This window comes from Xiphophorus maculatus, chromosome 12 (genome assembly GCF_002775205.1).
Source record: "Xiphophorus maculatus strain JP 163 A chromosome 12, X_maculatus-5.0-male, whole genome shotgun sequence".
NCBI lineage: Eukaryota > Metazoa > Chordata > Actinopteri > Cyprinodontiformes > Poeciliidae > Xiphophorus > Xiphophorus maculatus.
The window spans coordinates 10,815,166-10,842,986 of NC_036454.1; the positions used below are offsets into that span (position 1 = coordinate 10,815,166).

The window sequence follows — 27,821 nt, forward strand, 5'->3', positions numbered from 1 at the left end:
AAAATAATTCTCATTACGAGATAGTTATCACTTTATACTGGGATAGGATAGCATTATAATGTGATATAATGAGGTAGTAATCTCATTATGTCGAGATACTATGTCATTATTATGAGTTTTTTTTAGTCCCAGTGGCAGAATCAGATTTCTACAAAAAAAAATTGCAAACACTTTTTACACTATTTCTACCATCTTTGTTGATCCCAGCATGTTTCCATGATTTGTTTCTTTAGATTTTAAGATTCTTTTTAAAAAGTATTAGCATTCCTTTTCAGAAGGCTAGAATAACCTCCCACTGTTAAACACTCAAGTAGACATCAGAAACATCAGTAAAGGAGTATTGATGGTTCCTATTGATGGTTTATGTCAGGATTGTTGGGGATTTTTTTAGAAATTGGTTGGTTGGTTGGTTGGTTGGTTGGTTGGTTGGTTGGCTGGTTAGTGTATGTTGAGTGCATATTTGTAGTACTTCTTGAAAAACTGTGTCACTGTTGTATCATAACAGTGTATTTAGTACATATCACCTTAAGACGTGTTTATTCATTTGCTTTTTTATAATGAATTTGAATAAGCTTTAAACCATGAGACACATTTATTTATTTAATTTGTTTCTTACACAAAGTAACGAGTAAATAAAGAATCTAACTTTTTCTTTACCAGTTCATGTAATGCACTGAACTTGCCTGCACAGTAAATAGTTTAAATCACTGGAATGTATTTGATTTAATAAAATGAGTACAAAAATAGTTTGAATCTGTGACTGGACTGACTTTAGAATCTGTTTATCGGCTAAGATTGTGATCATAAACAAAGAATTTGACTTCAGTTTCATGCATTTACAGCTCACATAAATATACAAACTTTAGATTTAAGTAAAGGATGGGGATTACTCCAATTTATTTACATGTATTTATGCTTTGCTATAGCTGACAGCCTTCCCAGATCAGCTGTTTCTGTTTATTACATTTCAGCTGTTCTCTTCAATTGACCTCAAGTTCTTTCCAGTAGTAAAATTCAGCTTAAAATTTAAAATGTACACATTTAGTTATTCTTTTTGTGCAAACAGAATTTAAATCACTGAACCTTGTATCAAACCAGATGTGAAAATTGTCTTGCTCCGGCATGTGTGGCACAGACATATTAAGCCTCCATGTCTGAAAAATCAATAATCCACTGTTTCAAAGCTGCTTAAAAAACAGCTAAAACTTCCCCACAGCCAGGCTCCCCCTCTTCTTATAAGCCCTTCGCCCCCCTATTCACTGGAAATAACAGTTCAAACGCACAATGCGCTCTGGACCGCTCTATTCAGTCGCTCAACTTCCCCTCATTTTCATTGGTCCCCAGAGGATGCGGCCGCAGCGGATTGGAGGAAAGTTTCTGGTTGGGTTTTCACACCCCCACCTCGCAGATATCCGTGGTCCGGTGCTTCTGTGTTTCCAGTTGTTTTCACATCCACTCACTAACAAAGAGACTCTTCGCAGCTGCTGTATATCTCTATGCGAATGTAGAGACTGCTGCGCAACTAACGCGTAAAGCTACACAGGAGTGGAATCGCTCAGAGCTTGCTGGAGAAATACGGAGAATTTGATCAACTTTAGAAAGGACAGACAGAAGAAAGAAGAGTGAAAATGGTGTCGGCCGGACTGGAGATCTTGGGTCTTTCTTTGTGCGTAATTGGCTCGCTCCTGGTCATGGTTGCGTGCGGGCTTCCCATGTGGAAGGTGACGGCGTTCATCGAGGCCAACATCGTGGTGGCGCAGACGATGTGGGACGGCCTGTGGATGTCCTGCGTGGTGCAGAGCACCGGCCAGATGCAGTGCAAGGTGCACGACTCCGTCCTCGCTCTGAGCCACGACTTGCAGGCGGCCAGAGCGCTCACCATCATCTCCTCCGTGATGGGAGTGCTGGGTCTCATGGTGGTGATCGCGGGGGCGCAGTGCACCAACTGCATCCGCACAGAGTACGTGAAAGCCCGGGTGGTGAACGCCGGTGGGATCATCTACATCATCAGCGGCCTGTTTGTGCTGGTTCCTCTTTGCTGGATGGCCAACAACATCATATCGGACTTCTACAATCCGCAGGTGCCTGCATCCAAGAAGAGGGAAATCGGCGCTGCGCTCTACATCGGCTGGGCGGCCGCGGCGCTGCTGCTGATCGGGGGGACGCTTCTTTGCTGCTCCTGTCCCTCCAGTGGAAACTCTGGATACTCTGTAAAATATGCGCCGACCAAGAGAGCCTCGCAGAACGGGGACTACGACAAGAGGAATTATGTGTAGCTGCCTGCATGGCGCGGAGCAGACGGTGCGTAAAAGTGACTTGCAGCTTTGAAAAAACTGTTTTTTACGGACCTTGTTTTTGCACCTCCAACTTTTTTTTATGTATAAATTTGAACTTTGAAATCAGCGGAAGCCTCTCTGGTCCTTCAATATTCTCGGGCCGTATTTTTACACGCTTTTGTGTCTACTGGAGATTTATTTTAAAAGACTATCGACAATATACGGAGCCCCTACCGGAACATTGATGGAAAAAAATAAATAAATAAACGTTTTGGTTTTTTTCTTCAATGTCCCTTTAGGAGCTCCATAACTGTAAGAAGTAGCACACGACAAAAAGGAGTACCTTTCTGAGGTATCTGCTTTTGTAAATGGTTAAAATTATTAGATTTGGATTTATTTGCTATTTTCTCTTGTTTGATTAAGTCTCTGCACCGAAAATGTAACTTGTTCTTTGTCCTCAATGTGCATTGTCAGCACAAAGTTGTACAGTAGAATGGCTGCACACTCTCACAGTGAAAAACTGTTTTCTTTGGCGGCAGTAGCATTTTGTCACCAGAAACCAGCAATAGGAACAAAAATAAACCGGTGATTTGACTTTAGTTTTAAAATACAAGATATAAAATTGTAATACAAGCTTTTTTTTTTCCTTTTAATGGTTCAGAAATGACAAATGATTTAGATTTGGTTTGAATTTTTTAGCAGATCTTAAATGTTAAAAACCACAGGTAAAAAGAAAACTGAGCCCTTTTATCTCATTTCTACACTGGCTAAAGACGATCCTTCACCCCGTGACGTCACTATTTGTATGGAGTACTAGAGGGGTGATTATTTTCAACAGGTGCTAAGGCAATAAAAAAAATGTCAACAATTTAAATCAATTACATACCCTACTACAAATTCAACCAGATATGTTTATCAAATATGTTTTGTGATGAAAAAACAAACAACTCAGTGTCCAGCAGAAGAAACAGCGCCCCCTACAGTCACAGTATACAGTAATCGCAGAATTTATTTGAAACATCAGTGTAACTTTTCCATTATTTTCCTTGCAAAGGATTTTGTTTTTAATATTTTAAACATGAAAAGAAAATCAAACCATCTATCTTTGATCACAACAAGAACAAATCAACTGCATTTTTAAATTCTTTACCGTGACATTAAAATCAAATAACCACTTGCTGTTTTGTTTTCGGTTAATGTTTCATCACTGTTTTGTAATTAGAACATCAATGAGCAAAATATGAATGCACCATGATCCAAGATCGACGACTTGGAAACAGCGTCCAATAAGGAAAAAGACTTAAGAAGAAAATCTCACATGTTAAAGTCCTTTTGAACCGTAGAATGTTATTTTTGTGTCGGGGAATCATGTGGAAATCCATTCTTTGTCTTCTCTGAGCACCTGCTAAGTTTTTCACATTATCAAAGCATCTTTTCCTCACATAACTTCCAGGTTTTTGTTACTGTTTTTGGCGTCTGATGTTATGTTTAATTTTTCATGTGTATGAAGATGCAATACGGTTTCATTTTATTATGATTAAACAGAATATATTGTCTGAAATCTTTAGTTTTAGAGTGTGTTATTAAAAACAAACCACAGCAGAGATGTGGTGAAGGGGAGGGAACCTCCTGGGCTTGGTCATGCTGTTCCCACCGCCCATCCATAAAACAACCCCCACGACGGGAGAAAGTATTTTGGTTATCCAAAGAAATCCAGATGACAATGCCCATTCAGCCAGAGTGGGGCTCTGCTGTTCAGCTCACAATGCCCCCCCTCCCCTGCCGCCTCCCAACGACCCCCAGTTTGAGACCACCACCGCCCCTCCTCAGGCCAGTCAGTGAAAGGCTTCAGCATTCATCCACCAGCCATCAGTCTAATCTCAATCCCACAGAATAAGACACAATCTCTGGGGCTGGATTTACAAATCCAATTCACTACAGAAAGAAAAAATGTTATTAATTCAAATTACAGTACATTAATACGAAAATATCAGTGGGTATGAACTGTCATATTAACTGACTATTACTTCATCATTTTCAAGTATTTGAATTAGGCTGAAATGATTAATTGGATAAGTTGTGATTTAACTGATTATTGAAATTATTTTCAACTAATTTAGTAATTAATCATTAACTGACTCAAAAAAGGACATTTACTGGAAAAAAACATAGCAGCAATTAAACCAAAACTGTAAAACAACAACAACAACAACAAAAAAACAGTTTTGCATTTAATACAGAAACATGTCTGTATGTAAATATGTTTTTTCCAAAACTCATCAAATGTTATAGTTTTAGCTTCACCTGGTTCAGATTTACTATAGGAATGTTATGCTATTACATTACAGGCAATAAAATGTTTGCTGTCTTTGTTTTATTTTTAATTAATTAAATAGTTTATTAGCATCTTCTAATGCCTTTCTAAAAACACAAAGCTTAAACTAAAATGCTGTGGAATATAACATTTCTTTTATCCAACTATCAGAATAATTGATAGATTAGTCAATTACTAAATAATCATTAGTTGCAGTCCTAACTTGAATCAATCAATCAATCAATCAATCAATCAATCAATCAATCAATCAAGTGTATTTATAATGTACATTTCAGCAACAAGGCATATTATTTATATTTAAAAAAATTCCCACAAAGTAAAACAACTCACCTGAAATTGGATTGTGAGTTTTATATAAAGCAAAATGTTTTTAAAACATTAAAAACAACGTTTTGCAATGTTTCTTTCCTTTTTGTTAAAAAAAACAAAGAGAAAAAAGAAAAGCCTCTAATACAGCACAGAGTTCAGTAGTAACTAGTTACATTTACTCAATTACATTTACTTGAATGACGTTTTTGAAAAACATGTACTTTTAGGAGTATTTTTACTAGGCTGTACTTTTTATTTTTACTTGAGTAATTTTATTATGAAGTATCTCTCTGGATTTTCTGCCCACTGAATGAAAAACAAACATGTTTTAATCAAAAATCCGCCAGACGCAGACACACGCCTGCAGTTTCTGTTAAAGTTTTTTAGTGAAGAAACATATTTGGGGAAAAAAATATAGTGTTATTTTTTTGTTACTCATATGAATTATTGTCATTCTGATCCTTAAAATATAAAAATTTCCCCTTAACTTTATATTTTAGTTCATATGATTGTGTAATTTTAAAATATTAAATGACTGATAATTTGATCAGTTAGTACTTGAGTAAATTTTTTAACCAAATACTTTGTTACGCTTACTTGAGTAAAAATATGTTGAAGTAGTGCTACTCTTACTAGATTATAATTTCTTTGTCTTCTGCTGGCCTCCTCTAACAGGTTCTGGATTGGTTCTGAAATATAGGTCACAGGGTTAGAGCGCCGCTTTAAATTGTGGCAACAGCAGAGGAGAAAACGGAGAATTTCAGCCAGTGAGTAACAACATTGTGATTCAAAACTGTGACTGGATTACAAGAGATTATCCATACTTGTTTTGCCTGGTGACTTAAGAATCTTAGCAAGTCATATGCCCAAGTTGAAAACAGAAAGCCTGCATACACTCAGGAGAGTCGCAAGCGTTCAACGGCTGTTTCTGAACTTGACAAGGGAATATTTATTTATAAAATAAAACTTTGGGTTTACAACAAAGTGCAGCCCAGCGGCTATTTGTGGCCTTTGGACCTGCAGTTTAAGAAAGATACAAATTTGGCCCGTCCAGCACAGATGCTTGATTATTGTCAATCATGGTAAAATTATTACAGACATAACTTTCTTACAATGGAAAATGTTAAATACAACACAAAATATTTGGTTTTTTATAGCCAATCTTTCATACTAAGTATAGCCAACTTTGCTGCACTGAAGTCAGTTCTTATTTAATTTCTTAAATTTGACTAAATATAGCAAGTTTTTTTTTTTAAAAAGTGACGCAAATAAAGAATGAATTTGTTCAATCAAGCCCAAAAGAATTTGAAAACTACATCTGTTTCATTTAGCGTGTAAAATCCTCTTTACATTTTGGATTTGGTCACTAGTTTGAGTGATAATGACTTATTGCGCTTCTTCATGTGGTAATAACTTAATTCCTTATTCAATGAAAACACAGCAATTGTGAAATTGTGTTTTTTGACATCAGCAGAATACAGACAAAGATTTGTTCACATTTATAATGGAAATGCATCTAGAGAAGAACATTAATGACTCAACAAAAAAAGAATATTTCTAAGATAAAAAATAAGGGAATTGAAACTGCCACGTTGACAGCAACTCTAACGGAGCATTTCAGATGGAAGTGGTGTTTTTGTCAAAGAAGTTCTACTTAGTTTGTTCAATTTAACAAAAGAATGACTGAATGAGAGGAAAAGTAGTTTTGAAATGTCCCTGCTAGCATGTAGAGCAAACTGACAGAAAACCGCACGAAGAGCCATAAATGAGAAATGTCCTCCCAATTATATTCTGAAAACCTCCTCAATATTACCATATATTACCAACTCAACATGTGACATTTTCAGCAATGTCTTAATTTAAAGGTGTGTAAACTTATCCAACCCAATAATTGCTCCCTTTCTTGGTTTTCCATGTAGTTTTCCCCTAAACAGATTTATATTTCCTCAATCATAACTCTGAGTGTTCACTAATGTTTCAATTGTTGATATTTGTGTTTTTATGACATTTCAACTGACTCATTACTGAAATGTGCAATACAAATAAAAATTAATTTGATTTAATATTTTCCAACAAACCTCTGAGACCTTGAAAGAGTCGTCGGATTTACACTGAGAATAAACTGAACATGGTTTACAGAATAGGCAGTTAGTCATTGGATTTTAATTCGGGGGCTAAATGCAAAGTTATTTAAATTTTTTTAATATAAAAACATAAAGTCTTAATCCAAACTGTGACTTCCTGGTTAAATAAATGTTAAATGGTGAATTTGGTGTATTTTCCAGGCAAATATGGCACAATCAAATAACTATGTTTCCTTGAGTTGTTATAAAAATGTCGTAAATATCAAACATAACTATGTAGAAAAACAGGTTCCTCACAGATGACCATTCATCCATATGTAAGATAAATTATTTTAACAAATTACTTAAGAGTCTGTCTCCATACATTTTTCTAACTGAGCTAAATCATAAACGCCTAGTTTTTCCTGGTTCAGGTATGAAAACAGCCTGGTTTGGATGACAAACTGCAGAAAGATGATCTCATTTAGCCGAGCCTGAGAGGAGTGCAGACTCCCTCCTCCTTCATCTCTGCTGTGTTTTTCTTGTGAATTCCTCCTCATCTGTTTCCAAGAAGAAAAACCCAAACAGCATCTGTGGCCCTAAAAACTAGTTAGGATTACACACAAAAACACCTGGAAGGCCAGATTAAATATGTGGAGGATTATTTATCTAATATTGAGATTATAGGAGATATGGTTAAAAACAATCTGTTCCTTCTGGCTGCCATCCATCCCTCCATCTGTCCGTCCGTCCGTGTCACTTTTTGACACCATTCAGCCTACTTCAAGTTGTCAGCCAGGTTCTGTTTAAGTGATTTCTTGATTTTACAGGGATGGTAAGAATCACAGCAGGATGTGGCTGCTGAAATCTAACAGAAATAAATGGTTAATCAGTGCAAACTTGAAGGGCCAGGTTTATGGAGCTAAACTGAGGCCATAAAGTTTGTTAAAAAATATATTTTTTGGAACTCAAAAAATTAAAATGATTTTTAAAAAAAACATGATTTTAAATTGACAACAAAGTTCTAAGCTACTTTTCAGATTAAATTTTTTGTTGTTTCACATTTATCTGCTTCAAATGTGTTATTTTGTTGTCTTTTTTTTTTAGTTTAAAAACAAAAATTTGAACAAACTTTATGGCCACCGTTGATTTCCATTAAGGGTGGTCTGATTAACAGACTTAATGAAAGAATATGGAAAAACAAACTTACAAAAATCAAGGGGAGCCACAGAAAAAATACAAAAATCCATATGAAAGAAAACCAGCAAGGCGGACATGAGGAGAACCCGGAGCAGGATGAGGAAGTGACGGGAGAAGACGAAAGGAACCGGCAAGGAGTGACTGAAAGAGAGGATCTTAAATACAAGGAGGTTGATTGCTGAAACAAAGAACTGGGTTGTTTGGAAAACTGACCACAGATGTGAGGGGAGAGAAAGAGAGAGAAACACAAGGGACTGGAAAATTACTCCAACACTAAAGATTAGTGGACACAACATTTATTAAACTAGAGTAACTAAGAATAACTATAAACAAGAAATAAACCTAAGAATGGCTGAACTAAAGGAAAACAGGAACAAAACAGATCTAACCAAGACAAGAAATACAAAATAATGAAACTAGAATCAAATCAAACAAATCAAAACTCAACAACCCAGAATCCCGACACCAACAACAGCAGCAGATCTTTAATGTATTGTGGTGCTAAAAGCCGTTCAGTGATTTATAAACTAACAGTATGTTAATGTCTATTCTCTGAGCTACATGGAGCAGGAGTCAGGGTTTTACAACTGGTGTGATGTGCTCTATCTTCCTGGTTTTAGTCAGAACTCCAGCAGCATCTGCAGCTGGAGGATTGATTTTTAAGGCACTGTTGCGACTAAAGATAAAATATGGATGAGTTAAAAAAACAAAACATGGATGAGTTTGTGAGATGAGATTCTCACACGTCCCTGCCTGGAGACAGTAAGCGTCGTCGACCAGTCGGTGTGACTTCCACCTGTTCAGCCTCTTCTTCCCCTCAGCCATCAATCACTTTGCTCTACATCCTCCGTCAGCAGCACCCCCGCTCCCTCTCCCCCAGGCTCCGGTGAAGTGAGGCCAGCGCCCTTTACGCCTCCCTTCATCCGAGGAATGTGGCACATAACAACCCCGACACGCACACACTGATGAAACATCTCCCAGGGAGGATCACACAGTCGGTGCGAAGCCGCTTTTTAAGGCATTCACACTCAAACAGATGTGTTGCCTCAACAGAGCTGAGCTGCTCAGGGAAATGTTGATGGTTGTAAGGGGCAGATCCTGCACTTTGGACAGGTGTGACCCGGTTTATTAAAAATATGTAACCTGAAATGGTTTCTCCACAGTTTCATTAAAAGGTCTTTGGTTTCCAACTTTAGTTTCTTTATGTGTTTCTAACACACGAAGAACAGCATTCAGCTTCCAGAAAACTGCAAAGCAGCTGAAACACTGAGTTCCTTCAACTCTATACTAAAGACCCACCTGTTTAGAGTTGCTTTTGAACCGTAATAAATGAAACATTGACCAACATATCTGATGTGTATTGATGATTTTGATGATGGCACTCTATAAAATGTCATATTTTGACATGACTATAAAATACAGTCAAATGCACTGACTGTATATCATACAGTCACCAATTGACTGCCTGATGTTTTTATGACTTTTTTTATTTTTGAATCAACAGGCTTGATTTCATCTGGTATTGTGCACTGTTTTCTTCCACTCAGCTGTCCAGAGATTTATTTTTAAACAACGCAAGACAAAATGCTTGATCTAAACTTTTTTTACTTCATTTAACTTATAATTGATTTCTGAAGTACATAAAAGACAGTGTCGCACAAATCTATCTCTTACTTGAAAGCAAAAATGTACTATGATCTTCAGGGTTTCATTATTTTTAGCAGTTTTTCTTCTGATAATTTCAAGAGAAATTGTATTTCTATTAACATAAAATTATATCTTCCTGATGCAAACTGACATTTACAGTAACAAAACTATACATGTATTTATAATTTTTGTTTCTGCCAGTTTTTTCTTCCACTCAACCTTCTAGAGGTTGTTTTTAGCAAAATAAGGCACTATACTTTTTAACCTAATTTAACTTTGAATCAATTTCTGGAGTGCATAAAAATCACTTTTGCTTAAATCTATCTCTAATCTGTGTAATATTATTTTCCTGTTTTGTTTTGTAAAGTTGTGTCACGTATTTCAAAGCACAAATTTATCCTTAGGATCTTCAGGATTTCTCTTCTTTGTGTCCCTAACAAGCCCAGATTCCAGATAGGATTAGCTTTTCTGGACAGCTTGGGAAAACAGCTACAGCTGATTGTTTCTGTCTGCTGCCTGTCTCCTTGTCATGCTGTGATGATTATACACACACACACTCACACACACATCAGCTCTTCCAATCTTCATTTCAGCTTGTTTACAGATAACCCCTCTGATCTTTAACCTTTGCCACCTTTAACCCCAAATAACCCCTCATAGTTGGATCTGTCTCTAAAAATGTCTTAAAGTGATATTTTCTGGTGATACCTGTTGCAGTCGCCATGGTGTTGCTATGAATGCAGCTTTGTACAAGTGCAGTGGGTTGCTAGAAAACCTTTAGTTTTCCTGGCTGGTATATTTCATAAGGCAGATAATTAGGTCAAAATAAAGACAGAAAACATCCCTGAAACTATTACATATTGATGCTTTACATTTCTAAAAGACTGGCAACTTTGTTTAGTTTTGTTACCCTCATTTATGTCAAATTTAGCCACTTTGTTGCATGTAGTTATGCCAGAATTATTCATACACCTTGCAGATTTTTACTCAATTAAGTTTGTTTATGACTGGAAATGACACAGACCTTAAAATGTATGAAAAAATTGCACATCATAATTTAACTATATTCTTCTCAATGAACAATTAAAAAAAACAACATTTTGGCATTAGAGCAATCAAACCATTTTATTATTGTTGAACAGCAGATCTCGATCATTTCGATATTCTAGATTTTTGTACAACAAACTAGACCAGCAGTACTTAGCAAGATTTTGCAATGTAAAGCATGCTGGATCAGACGGAGCCAATGTAAACACTTTTTCCTCTAAACTGTTTCTGTGACACAATAACATCCAGCAGGCGTGACTTTCTCATTAACTTAGGCTTTGCTCTCCAGGGTGCCAGGAAGAGAGCCAGATAAAGGCCAGCCTGCATCTAGTCGGGTGTCTTTTCTGTCAGACTCCGTGGATTGTGGCTCAGTCACGCAGGACTTCCTTTAGCTAATAACAAGCAGAGCAGCTATAAACCCTGAAAATCTACTTGCTCAAAGACTAAGTAGAGCTCCTGAAGAAAAAGTAAAGCGCTTTTACATAAATGTTGTTTTATTCTTTGTGTGCTAATTTAAAGACTGCTCTACTTAAGATCTGTCAGAGTTCGTGTTTAGGTCACTTTTTTTGTTTTTTAACTGAACCGACACACACCGAATTCCACACCACATCTACATCAAGTTTGTCAAAGTCAAACTAGCATAACTGAACCCCCTTGCTAAGTTTTTCTTAACTAAAACTTTTTCCTTGTTATCTAGTTGTTGTAATGTTGACAATTAGTTGCAAAGCACTGCATCTCTTCTTCTTTTATATATCAGGCCAACATTTAAGATACGGTTCGTTATATTGACAACGTAGCTAAAACCGTGCCACTCTGCAAAGGGTTCATACAGATCACACAAATTACAAATAAAGTTTGAGCACTTTGTGTAGGAGGGAGTTTCTGCTTAATCCTACTAGTATAGAGTTCAGCATCATACGTTTTGCTAACTGTGCTAAATCAGAAATGCCTCCTGATCCCCCAGAGACATTCCTCATCCTACCAGGAACTGTCTTCATCTTAGCTAGCCTTCCTCCCTCACAAATTATCTGCTCTGACTTACATCTGTCCAAGTAGCAGCAAGCTTTTACTGGTTCAGAGATGAAAATGGACTCGTTTGGTTGATAAACTACACAGAAGCATGATCTCATAGAGAGGAGACTCCCTGCTCCTTCGTCTTTAGGTTTTCTAATAAATATGTATCCCTCCAAGAAATTATTCCAGTAAAAAGTGTTTGGTAAAAAAAAAGGCTAGTCATATGATCAAGACATCAATCATTTAATATTTAAAAATGAACTAATCAGACAGATCAAACTATAAAGTTTTGTGGAAATTTTGGTATTTTAAAAACCAGAATGAAAATAATTTATATGAATAACATAATTACAAAATAACCCAATCAGGCAAAAGAATATTTTTCCAAATTAATTTCTTTCAATATAAAATGTACAAAACTTTATCAAAAACTGCAGGTTTGTGTCTGTGTCTGGTGAATTTCTGATTAAAACATTTTTGTTCTTCATTCAGTGAAGTTTCTCACAGTGGGTAGAGAATCCAGAAATTTTAATCATTTAAGAGTATTGATACTTCATAATAAAATTACTAACGTAAGAGTAAGAAGTACAATGTAGTAAAAATACTCCTAAAAGTAATTTTTTCCCCAAAAGTTACTCAAGTAACTGTAACTGAAAAGTAATGTAATGTAACTAGTTACTACCAAGCTCTGCTTACCATCCATCCATCCATCCATCCATCCATCCATCCATCCATCCATCCATCCATCCATCCATCCATCCATTCATCCTTTTATCCTTTCATGTTTTGTTGTAGGCTTACAGTCAAGAAACCACTTGCTGTATTCTTGTTGGTTGTGCAGGAGGCTCTACTTCTGCTTTTCAAAGATGTACAGTTGTATAATTGTGCATCTGTTTGCAGCCATTTTCATGTGTGAGTGTAAAAGTTGAATTGGGGGATTTAAAGTGACAAGATGCCCTAAAACAGCTCATTCTGAAAGGAAATGACCAGACTAAAATGTTATTATCTAAGAATGATTTAGTGTATAAAATGTAATGAACATGTTTTGTATAGTCCGTAAATCTATTCCAACCTTTTCAAGGAAACGTAGTAGGTCACTTTTAATGTGTTAACATCATTCAGGATATGTCTCGGAAGTTGACGCCTAACATGATGGCTCAGCACTATAAATCTCGTGTATTTGCTTATGAAAATATTTAAAAGAGTAAAATTGGTTTTGAATGTGAGACATGAGAAAAAATGAACTAAAACCAAAACTGTTAAGCAGGAGTCTAGATTAGGTTGCACCTGTCTTTCTTTGTTTAATTTAGATTATGGAGCAATTTCCAACAAGCTCCAAGCCCAGAAAAAGAAACACACACACGCACGCACACAGCCTCCTCCTCTCCACACCCTCCAAGTTCCTTCCTGCTTCCTGTTACGTTGTCCCTTGCACAGGAAGCCTGGCCATGCAGCGGGTTTCAGAATCAAACCCATGAGTCACAAAGTGGTAGATCTTGAGAATATGGCACAGAGCTGAACGCTGTGGGGTTTTTACTTGCTTTTTGTCCTGATCTCTACCCACAATGGCCCTCTCATTGTTTCTTAAACAAACGGCTCATGAGGTCTTTAACTCTTTGCACAAAGCTACATTTGTCCCCCACATGCGACCACCTGCTGACACTTGGCTCTGCTCTCTGGTGAGTGGGCTCCGTCCAGCTGGGAAGTCTGATGACCGAATGCACCTGCTGGCTCTGATGTAACTCTGACCCAAGCAGAGAAAACATTAATTAATGCTGCTTTGTTTTAGAGATTGTAGAACTTCACATCAAATAAATTAGCACTCACTAATTCAGCTGAATATCAGTATCATTTTGGGAATGGCTTTTAGGATCAGTTTTTAAAATTAATCTCCTGTTTGTCACTGTTATTACTCACCAAATAAACACTAACAAGTGGTTGTTGTTGTTTTTCTAATTATTCCTCTGTACTCATTGCAGCAGGCAACTGTTGCTCTTAAAGTGAGACACAATGAAGTTGTTGGGTTTGGCTGTCAGATGTTTGCAGTGACCATTAAAAGTTTCCAGTAAATCCTTCCTTCATCCTCCAGAGTGCTTTGTGTGTGTGTGTGTGTGTGTGTGTGTGTGTGTGTGTGTGTGTGTGTGTGTGTGCGTGCGTGTGTGTGCGTGTGTGTGTGTGTGTGTGTGTGTGTGTGTGTGTGTGTGTGCGCGCGCGTGTGTGTGTGTGTGTGTGTGTGTGTGTGTGTGTGTGTGTGTGTGTGTGTGTGTGTGTGTGTGTGTCCATGTTTGCTGGAATGTCTGACGGAAAGGGCTTTTATTAGGCTCATCCATACCACCACATTATAGACTCTGGTTGCCAGGCAACTGCAGGTTCTGCCTGGTTACCATGCCGATTGCCCATTCAGTGACATCTCTGGCCTGTTTGCTTCTTTTGGGAAATGGGTTTTTTTTCTAAAGGTGTTCCTCCCATTCAGCTCCTTCAAAACCCACAACCATTACCCTCCCCCCAAAAAAGTATTTACACCCCTTGAACTTTTTAACATTCCTACAAACTTTATAGGAACTCTAGGAAAATAAATATCCTGCATAAGTTCACTTTTTTTATTACTATTATGTAGTTTTGTTTAATGTAAAGTGGCAGTATTACATAAAGTCATGTTATAAGGTTATTCCTTCATCAGAAACATGCCTGGAGCTTTGACTAAGCGTTCGATCTCACAAAGCACCACCTATTTCACATTGTTCTTCATCCAGCCCAGCTTCCTCCTCACAGCTCCTACAGACTAGCAGCAGCAGCAATTAACAGACACCTGGTGGAACTACTGTATCACATGAACTACTTCTCAGTCCAAAGCTCCTAATAACAATTAAAAACAGCATAGTGGAAAGGTTTTGTTGTGACAACTTGCTGAAGGAAAGTCTTGGAAACAATAGGAGCTTCTTAAAGAGACAGAGACCAATTTCAAGTTATCAAATTGCAAATTTCTTTTAAAGGGGCGGTACAGTGTATCTTCCAAGCACATGGCGCCATTTTAAAGCACAATCAAGTAACTGTTACCTTCAGTTTTTCTAAAATAAAATATATACTGTATATCAAACATAACTTATAAGAATCAATACAACACTCCAGTTATGTTTCTGATGAGGGAATAACATTAAAACATGAAATAACATGATACTCCTGTTTAAAATTATACATTTTAAATTTTAAAGTTGTATCAATTCAGTGATTAATTCAGATCTGAGTGCAATTTCTTCACGTAGAACGTGAATAACATCAACATTTTCTACAATAAATATTTAAATTTCAAACTAATTAAATAAAATGTTTATTTTTATCAGCCTGCATCTCAGAAATAACAAAAAAATAAATCTGTTTATAAGAAATTGAAACAAAAACTGAAGTTCAGGAAGTCTATTAATCAGTAATTTAAACTACATTTGGAAAAATAAACATCCTCCTCATCATCATCTATCTATCTGTAAACCACAGCATTATGGAGGAGCGATGGCGTGTTTGTTTACATTAACGCTCTGCAGCGGGACAGCTCAGCCCAAGGCTGGACCACTTCCTGAGGCAACGCCCAACGAGCCCTGAACCCAAAAGGTCACGATCGCATCCTGATCCGGGGACGATAAGGATCTTAATGACCCCACAGAGAGCAGCTCCAAGCAGCAGGAACTCACCCACCACCAGAACCTGACCTACATTCTGTCCAATGTGGGTCAAGTTCACCACATTAACCTTTGACCTGCATCAGCATGCTGAGCTCCAGTGGACGTATCATGTGTTGTTCTTCTCAGGTCCAGTAGGTTGACTTCACATCTAACACTCTTTGGGTCCCCGTGTTTACAGTAGAAACCAGATATTAATATACACTGAATTAAAAGACAAACACATTTTCTGAAGTTAAATCAGACCAAACTTTTCTTGTGTTAAAATAAGAACTAAGATAATTGTAATTATATTATAAATATAATTATTTATATTTGCTCAAATATAAATAATTTAGCAAATTGTTTATATTTGCTAAATGCCAGAAAACTTGGCAAAATAATTTTTTAGAAAGTTTTTGTAGCTTTATAACTTATCAAGATTCATACAAAAGACAACTATCCCTGAAACTGATCAAATGTACATGGACTTTTGAAATTACATTTTAAAAATATGTAATTTAACTGATACATTTATCATATCAGTTAAAAGTATCTGATAAATGTAATTTTTTTATGACATTACATAAAACAAATCTAAAAAAAATAACCTAAAAACATTTTTGTCAACTTTTCTGGCATTTACCAAATAGAAATAAGTTTTCTTAAAAGAAAAGTTTTTTTGTGTTTCACTTAGTCCAGTGTTTTTGTAGAAAATACCAGTAAATACATTGAGGGAACACTGCCTGACCTCCGGATGTTTATAATCTGTAGTTGTCATAATTTATTATGCTGTTTTAGGTGTTTATATTACACCTTTGTTACGTTGAGAGGAATTTAAAGGTGATCTATTCTGCTTCCTTGAACTGGTTAGGATAGATTAGGGGCTTTACAAAACATATTACATTTTTTTTGCACAAAATAATTTTTAGATAAGACTTTAGTTTGGTCAGCTCTATTTTGATGTTCTTTCAGAATCTATTTTAGGGCTTCCTATAACTTTAAATCCAAATACTCTGCTGTTGGCCACGGCCCCCCAACTCAACATTTATAATCGCAGGTGAAAACAGATGTGCAATAATACAACTGTACATCTTTAAAAAGCAGAAGTAGTGCCTCCTGCACAACCAACAATAATGCAGAAAGTGGTTTCTGGATGGTAATTCAACAACAAAACACACTTGTCTTTTCCAGCAGCCACTGTAAAACCAGCTGACCAAACGTGCTGGAGCTCCATATGGGTTGCTAGGTGACGGGCTGGGCTTCGGTGGGGTTGCTAAGTAACAGCGCAAAAAATGTCTGGATGGTTTTTTAAAGTGCTGGGATTATAAACCCTCTATTATTACAAAATTAGTAAAGTACATCTAAAATAAAAAATACCTGCAAAATGTGATTTTTTTTCTTAAAATTTGTTTTTATTTTTCAAACAGAACAGACAACATTTGAACAATCAATGAGTTTAAATGATTTATTAAACATATCTATAATGTAATTTAATATGCACAACATTTTGGATTAAAAAAGCAGGAGATTTAAAACAAACTTTAAAGTCCAAAACACGGATAAGAGACCTGTACAATATACACATAAAACCAATTAAAACCAATAAAACAAGGCTTAAAGTTTTTGTGCTGGTGATACTTAAGAGTCTGGCTAGACCAGATTATTCCTCCAGAGTAAAGCCTGGAGGAATGCAGGCCTGGTCTGAAAAGCGTCTCTGGCTGTCAGGGATTTTATGACAGCAGAGTGATGAGGGCGTCCAGGAACTTGCTCCGATCCTCTGACTTCAGTTCGATTACTGTAAACAGAAACACACAGATAAATAAACTGTGAAATGAAAAAAATGACGGAACACATCAATCACAACCCAGGTGTGTGTTTTCATGCGGCAGATTCCCTGGGAAAATAAACGCCCCGAATGTTTGAGGTGGGAATGACTGGAAATAATCTGAAACATTTCAGAGGTGCTGAAACGGACAGGATAACTCAGGAATTATGTCTTCTGTGGAGTTTAGCTTTTAGGATCAACAGACAATCCTGCCACCTGGTGTCCAAACAAGGAGGCAGACGCTTTTACAAAGATCTTTCCCAGTCTGTCAAGATTTCAAATATTTCTGTCATTAATACACAGTGATGCTTTTTTGGAGATAGAAAGGTGAAAAAGATGAGAAAATTGAAGCCAAATTTTTTTTAGAATAAAAAAAAGGTGGAAATAAATGAACTCTAAAATTTCCAGTTTTCATAGAAAAAAATTAGTTATTGCTAGAAAAGTTTTAGATAATTTCATTTTTTTTATTTTTTATTTTTCAAACTCAAAAAATTCCACATTTCTTTCTAAAAAATGTCAGATTAATCTCAAAAAGGGTTTTTTTCTTGCAAATTTTCAACTTTTCTAACTCAGAAATTTCCACGTTTTTTTTTTGTACGTTTCAGAATTTTTTGTACAAAATTTCTAAAATTATTATAAAACTTTGAGGGTTTTTTTTTGTTGGATGAATTATTTGCATCTGCAATGGCCCAAAAAAGGGGAAAAAAAGAGTTTCAGCAGAAACAACAAAGAAAAAAAAAACTGATTGAACATTAAGAGCTGCTGTGTCAAAGTAGCCATTATTATCATTAATAAAAATTGATACATTTTTTATATTTTACAAATAATGCATTATGTTCATGGGGTTTTATTTCTGTTTTTACACCAAAGCAAATTAACTTTTAGTTTTATGAATTTTCTTCCCTGAAAAGAGTAAAAGTGCAGGAATCTGCGGGAAGAACGATGACCGTTTCTCTGATGCATTTTAAGTTATGCACAGTGATTATAACTGAACAAGTGAGGCCTGCAGAGCCTTAAATGTTCTCTGTAATTTTGTGATTTCCTGGTTGATGCTCTGAGTAATTTTGACTCAGTTTATTTATGTAGTAGTGTCATAATTCCTACATTAACGAAGGGACAGGGTACATGGGACGGTAAATAAGCGTCACTTACTCGACGTGTCAAAGTGATCATGAAGGGTTCTAGAGCTGGTGCTCTCTGCAGCTTTTTCAAAGGCCCGACCAAAGAAACTTCAAGAAAAAACAAACAGAGTTCACGGCTGAGAATAAAACGTTCTCAAGAGGCTTTAGAATTGAAAGTGGAAACTTACTTCTTCTTGTCTGACGTCTCTGACTCTGGAGGGATTCCCACAACGATAACGGTTCCCTTCTCCACGTCTTTAGGAGCAGCCATGATGAGAGGAAGCAGCTTGCAGCGTTTGTTCCTCGTCTGAACAAGCAGGACAACAAATAAACGTGCAGAAAGTCTGTAATGTTTGAGTCTGAGTGAAATTCAAGTACTTTTCAAGCATTTTCAAGGTATGTTTTCAAACTTTTCCAATACCAGACTTTGGAGATAAAAATTACACAAATGAACTAAAAAAAATCTCTAATATATGACATCATTTATTACTGTTTTTAATATTTCTTGTGGTATTCTACAGCAGGAACAAAGTAAACTAAAATATAACAAAGTTTTATGTTTTGAAAAGTTTCTCTTACACCCTAAACACCTGACTGGTCAGAGGACAAAACACTAATTTATCCTGCGATTCAATGTATTAAATATAAGATCATCAATAAGTCACTTAGCTATTAGGAAAAATAAATATTCATTACACTTAAACAGTCCAAACAAATCTTAAAGTAAATTACCTTCCTGTGCAAATTAAAAGCTTGAACACAATTTAAAGAAAAAGTTACAAAAGAAAAATCTCTGAAAAAAGTTCTCACTAAGTTTTCTGGAATTCTCCAAATTCAAAAATACTTTATAGATCCCAAAAGGTAATAAAATGTTGCTGTAGCTAATTAATTCAAAATTCTTCACAGACTTATTACATGTAGTGATGGCTGTGGGTAAGAAAGATCTCCTGTAGCAAATCTGAAGAAGCCTCTGACCAAAGATACTCTGTTTTTGTAAGACAGTCTGTAGAAAGAAGGCTTTTAGCAAACAGAAATAATGTTAGCTGACGTTTATTCTGATTTAACTTCAGACAGTGAGAAAAACAAATGTGTCTGTTCTTCTAATAAGAAACATGAACATATCTGGTTTTTACTATAAATAACATTTTGCAAACTTAGGCTTTTAATCAAAAGGTTAGATTGCACTATATTACAAAACTGTGCAGCACTTTCAAAGACTTGATAAAAAAATCAAGCAGTTTACAAACCTTGAAAACACCTAATAGAAAGTCAAGGATTTTGAAGGATTTAAAGCACCTGTGTGATCATTGCCTCCAGAATGAAACGCGGTGCGTACTCACCGAGTGGATGAACGCCGTCAGCAGGTATTTGCAGAGCAGAGTTAGCGCCAGCGGTTTGGAGAAGAGCTTCACATCAGGTGTTCCCTTCATGGAAAAGCAGAAGAAACAGGAGTTTACCTGGGAATCTGCTGCTCAGCAGGAACATCTTCATGAGTAAACAGCCATACCTCCATGAGGTAGCAGTAGAGGAAGGGTCCCTGCGACAGGATGATGTTAGTGCAGATGCAGCTAGCGACAGTCTGCTGGATGGCGATCAGCTTCTTTTTCGCCAGGTCGATGCCTGATAGGAGACGATCCAGGTGGCTCCTGCACAAAACAAATGGAAACAAATTAATGTGCTCCTGCATGCATGTGGTATTACTATCGACGCAATGACAGATTATAGTTTTCTCTGAAGTATGATGCTAATTTTCACTCCCGCTGCATATAATTATTTTAGTCATTGATTATTCTGACAATCCTAAAAAAAAAATTGGCACAGGTTTCACCAATTAAAATTTAGGACTTAATAAGGATGAATTTGAAGACCTATATAATTTAAAGAAGAAATTTGTTTATTTTGCGATGCTATCCACAGCCTTAACCATCACAGTGCTAAGCTTTTTTCTACAGTGTACAGGACGGCAACAGTAGTGAGCCAGTGGCGAAGACGAACGTCGACCACAAATTTACTCTTAGCCATGACTGAAGCAACAACAAAAAACAAACAAAAAAAACAGCTAGCTAGTTAGCAAGGTTATATTAGCCACTAGTTAACGGAACGCAATGAAGATATCTGTGCGTGAATCAAACTTTCACCTGACAGAAAAGACCTGCGAGAATTCAGAAAAAAAGAGAAAACTACATAGAATATACGATTAAAGAGTTAGGCAATGACAAAATTTAAAACTTGTGATTCATGTATTTAAGGCCACGTTACGCTTTTAAAATTAATTCAAGACATTTTAAGCTCTTAATTTTAGTTGCACGAATTTAGGACTTTTTGAGTCAACAACAAAACACTTGTTTTTTTTGGGGGTTTTTTTTACAGCAGCCATATTAAAGCACATGCTGCGCAAACACTCAGGAGCTCAGCTTTGGTTGCTAGGTGACGGGTGGAACTTTGGTGGGGTTGCTAGGTAACGGACTGCCTTCGCTGGGATTGCAGGGTAACGTCTGCTAATTTTCACCAAACCAAAAAAGATGAGCGACTGTGTGTTTCTTTTAAGCTCTTTGATTGTTTTTTTAGTTGAGACCAAAGTACAAAAACGTGCTAAACGTGAATTTGGCATAATAGGTCCCCTTAAAAAATGTGCAACGGCAGCAGCAGTTGTGCCATTTTACAGAAAGGCGACAGCATTAAGACGAGTTAGTACTGTACGCACCGTGAGAGGGCATCGAGTGCTTTGATGAAGTTGTCGGTGGGGTCGTTCTCGTCCCGCTCCGTGCTCTCCAGCAAGGCGGCGGCGGCGTGCACCATGTCGCTGGCCAGGAAGCTGTTCTTAAACCCAAAGTGGACGCCAAACGTCTGAATGCGAATGTCCTTCATTCTGTCACAGTCACAGGAAAATACAAAACCAATGTTAGAGCTGATAAAGCAACAGGTTGCTTCATTTGCACTTTTTAATTTATTCTTTTCTTCTTCTATTGGTGCCATTTAGTTATTTCTATTTCGTTGTTGGCTTCGATCTCACCCCATGGACCATTATCTTGTACATTATTGGTTATTTTTAAACTGCTGTGGAAGTTTAGAGTCCTGAATTGTTTGGGTTACATGTAGGTCTGTCACAATAAGCAATAAATCAATCAATCACATGACAAATTATAACAAACTCAATAATTTCCGTAGTTGTGATTTTTTTGTTTTTCTCTTTTTTCTCTACCATAAATTGGATGACAAAAGTCTTCAGTCTGGTGCTTTGGCCTCAACTAGACCTTTATTTGAAGGACAAATTTGTTTACAGAGAATTCATAATTTATTTTATTTGTTTAATTATTTTGGATATTTAAAATGTCTTCCTATTCCAAAATTAAATGTTCATTTGAGTGTAAAAGTTCCTTGATCATTGAGAATCTGTTCTTGTATTATTACATCATTATCATTATATTACTTGAAAATGGTCTCAAAACAACAATATCATCATTTATTGCAATTACGTCTGGAACAATTTATCATCCAGAAAGATTTGTTATTGTGACAGAGTGATGCACACGTAAGCGAGAGTTTTTTAACTTGTATACATACCCGTATTTATTAGATGACTCCTCAATGACGTCCCTGAGGTTCTCTTTGATTGTAATGTCCATGGACTTAAATTTTTGTTTAACTTGTCTCAGTGGTAGCCTGTAACAAGAATTAAAAACGCACACATACAGAACAAAACACAAAATAATCAATAAAAGAAACAGGAAAATCCGGCACTGTTTTTACACAAAGCTCGTACCCCATGTCAGCCAAGAACTCCTGGAGTTTCTTTTGTCCTTTTAAGGTCCAAAGCTTGAAGCTGCATGCTGTGTAGTAGGAGTTGCAGATGCTCTCATACAGAGACCAGTGATGGTACAATGCCAGACGAAGGCTAAAGAAAAGCATTAAGAGAAAACATCTTATGGCAAAACAAGACAAAAATCCAAGAATCTATAAGCAATACAGGGATTTCTGACGTACGGTAAAAATAACAAAACCAAATTTAGTTTTTCTCAGCGATTATAAAGTTACAATCTTGGTACCAAAATAAAGCCAACACTTTGAAGACTCCACCAGATGTTTAAGTATTACAGCAGTTGCGGTAGTTTCAGAGAAAATAAACATAAATAATTTGGATTTTTTTTTTGTCCCTCGCCAGAATTTTTTTTGCACTGTAAAGTATATAAAATCTTTTAGACATATCATAAATAAGGTTACAGACTTGCACAAACCATAGATACACATTACCTGTACAAAAACGGATGCAGCTGAAATAAACTAAAAACAAATTTATAGAGATTTAAGTAAAAGAAAGAAAAAGAAAAATACATAGGAATTTTGCCTTTGGTACAGGTTGGCATCACCTACAAAAATAGAAATAAAAACACAGGAAATTTTAAATATTTTTCGTTGTCTAAAACTGCTCTTTTTTTTATAGCCACATGTATTTTTTATTCAATTGTAGTAAAACAATTGACTTCAGTTAAGCAGTTTTTATTTTTTGGAAATCAAGAGTAAAAAAAACAAACAAACAAAAAAACAACAAATTTAAGGCAGATTTTAGTGATGAAAAAGAATTCAATTAAAACCTCCAAAATGTATACATTTTTTCGGCACTATCAGAGCTCCATACAATGTCTGTACTTTTGCATTAGAATTTTTGGAGAAAGGTTGCATCAGCTTCTAGTCTGGCGTTTCCATGGATACCAGCTATGTTTATGTTTGACTGAGGGGCCTTAATGAAGGATACTCGTATTCAAAGGAGATCCTCATGCAGTCGATGGACAGAGAGTTCTCCTCATCCTCGTTTCGGTGGTTGTGTCGGGAAACGTGGCGCTGCACCGTCGCGATGTCCGACACGTACTTCATGCTAAAACGAGAATATAAAATCTCTCTGAGAGACGCTTGGTGAGTCGTATCAAAAACTTTTTTTCACAATGCAGAGGTTGTTCTTACTGGGGGATTTTATCATGAACCCACTGGTCTGTGAGGCCGATGATGGCCCACCTGCAACAACAAATACCAGCGTTAACACACAGCCTGCAGGGTGATGGGTCCAGTATTGACCTATACTATGATTTGATGTTCGTACATCTTTCCCACAGTAAAATTCAAGCACTTTTCAAATCATTTTCAAGGTAAGTTTTCAAACTTTTTCATCACCAGACTTTGGAGATAAAAACAAGACAAACTGAAAAAAAAAAAACTGTTTCAATTTACTATTATATAATATTTATTACTGTTATTAACAATATCTTTTGGTAGTATTCCACCAATATAACAAAATTGTACGTTTTGAAATGTCTCAAACAAAACACCAATTTAACACCACCATTTGGTGTCAAATAGTGTTTATTATTTATTTCTGTTTCACTATTTATTGATTATTTAACATAATTGCACTATGCCCCAATTTTGTTGTACACTGTATGGAAATGTACAATGAAACAAATGATGTTGCAATTAATAAGTCATTGAGATAATGATAAATTAGAGAAGATAAATATTTATTAAATTTAAACAATCCAAACAAATTGTGCTAATTTTCTCAAATTAAATGATATAACATACAAAAAAAAAGTCAAAAAGATGTCCTCATTCTCATTTTCTGTAAATTAGAACAAAATAAATAATTTTGGTAATTTTAACTGACCTAAAACAAGAAAATGTTAGTTTGATTTAAGTTCGGACAGTGAGGGAAAAAAATTCCTTTTTTTATTAGTTGTATGAAAAAAAATCTGATTTCAACCGTAAATAAAATTTTCCAATTAAATGTTAGATTGCATTTTATTAAAAACAACGGTGCTGTTTGAATACCAAGCACTTTTAAGGACTTTATACAGAAATGAAGCACTTTCCCAACCAGTTCAAGCATTTTCAAGCACCAGTAGTCACCGTGATGTTCAGAGACAAACTCACCACAGCATGTCCTTCGTGTCTTTAGTCAGGACCCAGGCGAGCTCAAAAAACATCATGGCCGCCTGCGAACAGAAACGTCTCAAACATGGCTGCCACATATCCATCAGGGCCAAAATGAATGAAATTTTTCTTTTCTCTACACTTCATCTTACTCACAGAGGTCCCGTGGTATTCATACTGCTCATAGTCGAACAGGATCTCCCTCCTGTCAAACATTCAAATGACCCAAATAAATTCTTGGTCAACTGGGTAAATGAAAAAAATTAAACTTGAAAAAGAAAGGCATGACTGAAAAACATATTTTCTGTCAGTTGTAATTTATTTTTTTTTAGAAAAGAAAACAAGATAAAGATCGATTAAAATCAGAAATCGGATCTGGTATAAAAGAAAATCAGAGATTTATTTTTAAATAAATCACCTAGTTCTATGGCAGTGCAACGAACAATTTGTTTCACAGATAATCGGAGAAATTGAGAATCGACAAAGACGCGAAAGAAATTTGAGAAAACAGAAAATGGAGATGGTGTCTTTATGAAAGGGATCAGCTGATCACCTTCTGGCCTCCCACTGCCTCTTTGCTCTCTGCCTTTCGATCCGCCTCTCGATGGCGCCCTGCAACGACACGACAACAGTCAGCTCTGGTCCTCAGCTCCGCCGCCGCCGCGACACTCAACTCACTTCATCAAATCTCCTCCGTTTGCCCGACGGCTCCGAGCCTTCATCACTCTCGTTCCCAGAGTCTTCACCCTCCTCCTCGTCTTCATCCCGGAAGATGTCGTCGTACGTCGGCACGCCGAGGTCGTCGTCCTCTTTGATGAGCAGCTTGATCTGCAGAGGAGAAGAAGACGGATGATGAAGCAACAAGAAGGACGCCATCATGTGATTTCCCCATTTGAGACAAACCTAAAACCAAAAAAGATTAGAAAAAAAACAAAGGAAGGAAGTAATTAAAGGAAGAAAGAAAGGAAGGATGAAAGAAAGGAAGCAAGAAAGGAAAGAAAGGAAAAGATGGAAAGAAAGAAGAAGTAAAACAGGAAGGAAGGAAACAAAGACAGGATGGAAAGAAACAAGGAAAGAAGGAAGGAAACAAAAAAAAGGATGGAAATAGAAGATGGGGTAGCACAGAAGGATTTGAAGACAGAGGTAAGCAGAGAAGGATGGATCCAACAATTGAAGGACGGATCACGTAATGAAGGAAACAAGTAGAAAGGAACTAAGGACGTAAGGAAAGAATGAAAGGGAGGAAAGAAAGAGACAAGGGAACAAAGTATCCAAGGAAGGCAGGAGGCTTGGGAGGAAGGAAACAAGGAAACATGAAGGAAAAACAATTTTTAAACGGGAGGTAAAACAAAGTCTGGAAATAGAAATTAACTCTTGTATGTTTTTTTTCAGACTAGATAAAGTTTTGTACAAATTCAGGTCATTTTGCCAACAGTAATAAAATCCAGTCAACAATAATCAATAATCAGGTGACGTCACCTGAGTGTCGTTGTAGACATTAACGACATCTACGGGTCGGTGCGTGTCGCAGATGAAGAAGATGGAGTCACTGTCCGGCTGCAGCATCTCCAGCAGGTCGACGTTGGCGCCGCAGTTTATCAGGACAAAATACCGAAACTGCAACACAAAGGAAAACTCTCAGTCCAGAGCTTCAACATGGCTTCCTCCTGCATAGGAACCGGCAGGTGAAACTCACCTGTTCTTTGTGCTCCAGGAAGGCAGTGCTGAGGTCTTGCCAGCCCGTAACCGGTACCAGAGTGTACTGGATCTGATCACAGTGAAACAGCGCCTAGAAAAAACCTCCATTAATCCCCAAATTAACAATAATAATTCAACTTTAGACTTTAGTCATCAGGCAAACCTAGTCATGCTGATCAGTGCACTGATTAATATGAAATATAAACCTGGCAGCCACCAGGCTGTGTTCATTTTCAAACACTTTTTGTATTTCATTAACTCAGTAAATAGTTCATAAAATATCTAAAAAGAAATCACAAATGAAAAAGAGCATAAAGTACAAACTTATAATATTTTCCCCCAATTCACATAAAAAGAAAAGCTACTCAGCTCAGAAGACTATTACAAATATATTTCAAACACACAAAAATACACAATAAAAACGATGCACTTTGTATATACATTTTAATAAAGTTTTACTGTATTAATACTGGATTTGTGTGATCTCTGAATATACACCAACATTTAACCAAGTTCTTGCCATTGACAGAAATTTTAATATTGTTTATGTATTTCTGTAGTTGTTTTGTCTTGTGGTTTTTTCAGAATTGTGTTTTTTTATTTTTTGATTTGTGCATGGAAAAGTTAAAAATAAATGAGAAATAAATAAGTAAATATTGAATAAATTAAATAAATAGCGTTGCTCTTGAGGAGGAGATTCAACTGGAGGAAAAGGTGATACATCTTTAAATTAAGTGTTACTCTTAAACTCAGCTCAAACTGAACATCTTGATGTTTAATTCAGAATTTTTTAAATATATATATATATAAAATCTGACTTTTTTGCATTGTGGTCATTATCAAACTTATGTGTGAACGGTTTACGACCCCAGCCAGACATTTACATACACAACATTTTTTATTACTAGCTGACAATAAATCAAACTAAACGGTTTTTATGCTTCACATCAGTTAAAATGACCTAAATCAGTTTGAGCAGCTAAATGTCACAATAATGAATTGCTATTAGAGTTTAAATCTCAGATAGTGACAAGAATAAGAATATTTGCCTTCGAAATATCTGGTGTACATTGTATTTGCGTGGGTTATTGTAATACACTTAAAGAAAAAAAAAACTGGAAACATTAAATAATGTAATTTTTCCACTAATACACATTTAAATACGCACGCAGCTTAAACACAATTTAAAAACAAACATATTTATCAACTCTTAAAACACTAAGAAGGAGGTAATGACAGATTTCTTCATGTATTTGTTATTATCATACAGAGTTTAAGCAGGTTTCCTTTGTTATGACTACAGAAGCTTTCTGAGCCTTAAAAGAGGATCTAATTCACACTGACACGACTCTTCCCCTTACCTGCAGTATCTTACAGGCGCAGAGAGCATCGATGTCTGCTGCAACCAGGAGGGCGACTCTCTAAATGCAAACAGAAACACATAAAATCGACTATTCACCGTCTGGAAAGCTTACCATCTGACGCTAGCTTAGTTAGCCAACAAACAGTTCCGAAAAACCTACCTGGTTGGCAACAACGTCATAAAAGTCCTTCTTTATGTCGGCGATAAACATGTTTAAATCGCGATTAAATACGAGACAAGCTTGATAAAAGTCCGTAAGAAGCCTTAGTGGAGAAGCTAATTCAGTTTGCAGTCAGTGTAACAGTTTCCACTGCCACAGACAGCTGTTGTGTTCCGCGTTAGAAA

General features: G+C 36.3%; 2 protein-coding genes across 3 annotated transcripts; one reads left to right on the top strand and one right to left on the bottom strand.

The window, feature by feature from the left end:
* The first annotated feature begins 1,416 nt into the window (after window positions 1-1,416).
* On the top strand, window positions 1,417-3,837 carry cldn5 (claudin 5). Its single transcript, XM_005794856.3, has one exon. It carries the CDS (start codon window positions 1,629-1,631, stop codon window positions 2,274-2,276), a length of 648 nt encoding a protein of 215 aa, XP_005794913.1. The 5' UTR covers window positions 1,417-1,628; the 3' UTR covers window positions 2,277-3,837.
* A 13,119-nt stretch (window positions 3,838-16,956) lies between these two features.
* On the bottom strand, window positions 16,957-27,819 carry cdc45 (cell division cycle 45). Of its 2 annotated transcripts, XM_005794857.2 has the most exons (18): window positions 27,637-27,819; window positions 27,475-27,534; window positions 26,112-26,204; window positions 25,895-26,032; window positions 25,094-25,243; window positions 24,969-25,027; window positions 24,572-24,620; window positions 24,416-24,477; window positions 23,453-23,503; window positions 23,247-23,366; window positions 22,257-22,388; window positions 22,058-22,156; window positions 21,198-21,362; window positions 20,001-20,139; window positions 19,834-19,917; window positions 18,682-18,800; window positions 18,525-18,601; window positions 16,957-17,342 (listed from the first exon to the last, which is right to left on the bottom strand). In XM_005794857.2, the coding sequence occupies exons 1-18, from the start codon at window positions 27,685-27,687 to the stop codon at window positions 17,278-17,280; spliced, it is 1,713 nt and encodes a 570-aa protein (XP_005794914.1). In that variant the 5' UTR covers window positions 27,688-27,819; the 3' UTR covers window positions 16,957-17,277. The 2 variants fall into 2 exon arrangements, with proteins under 2 accessions (XP_005794914.1, XP_023198848.1); XM_023343080.1 differs by lacking the exon at window positions 27,637-27,819 and having other exon boundaries at window positions 26,112-26,215.
* Window positions 27,820-27,821: the final 2 nt, after the last annotated feature.

Excerpts from the sequence above, each read along its gene's own strand:
- cldn5 (XM_005794856.3), top strand. The coding sequence starts at position 1,629 with ATGGTGTCGGCCGGACTGGAGATCTTGGGTCTTTCTTTGTGCGTAATT.
- cdc45 (XM_005794857.2), bottom strand. The coding sequence starts at position 27,687 with ATGTTTATCGCCGACATAAAGAAGGACTTTTATGACGTTGTTGCCAAC. Across the intron at positions 26,033-26,111 it reads TCCTGGAGCACAAAGAACAG|TTTCGGTATTTTGTCCTGAT; the intron begins GTGAGTTTCACC and ends TTTGTGTTGCAG. Across the intron at positions 19,918-20,000 it reads TCTACTGCTACCTCATGGAG|GGAACACCTGATGTGAAGCT; the intron begins GTATGGCTGTTT and ends TTTTCCATGAAG.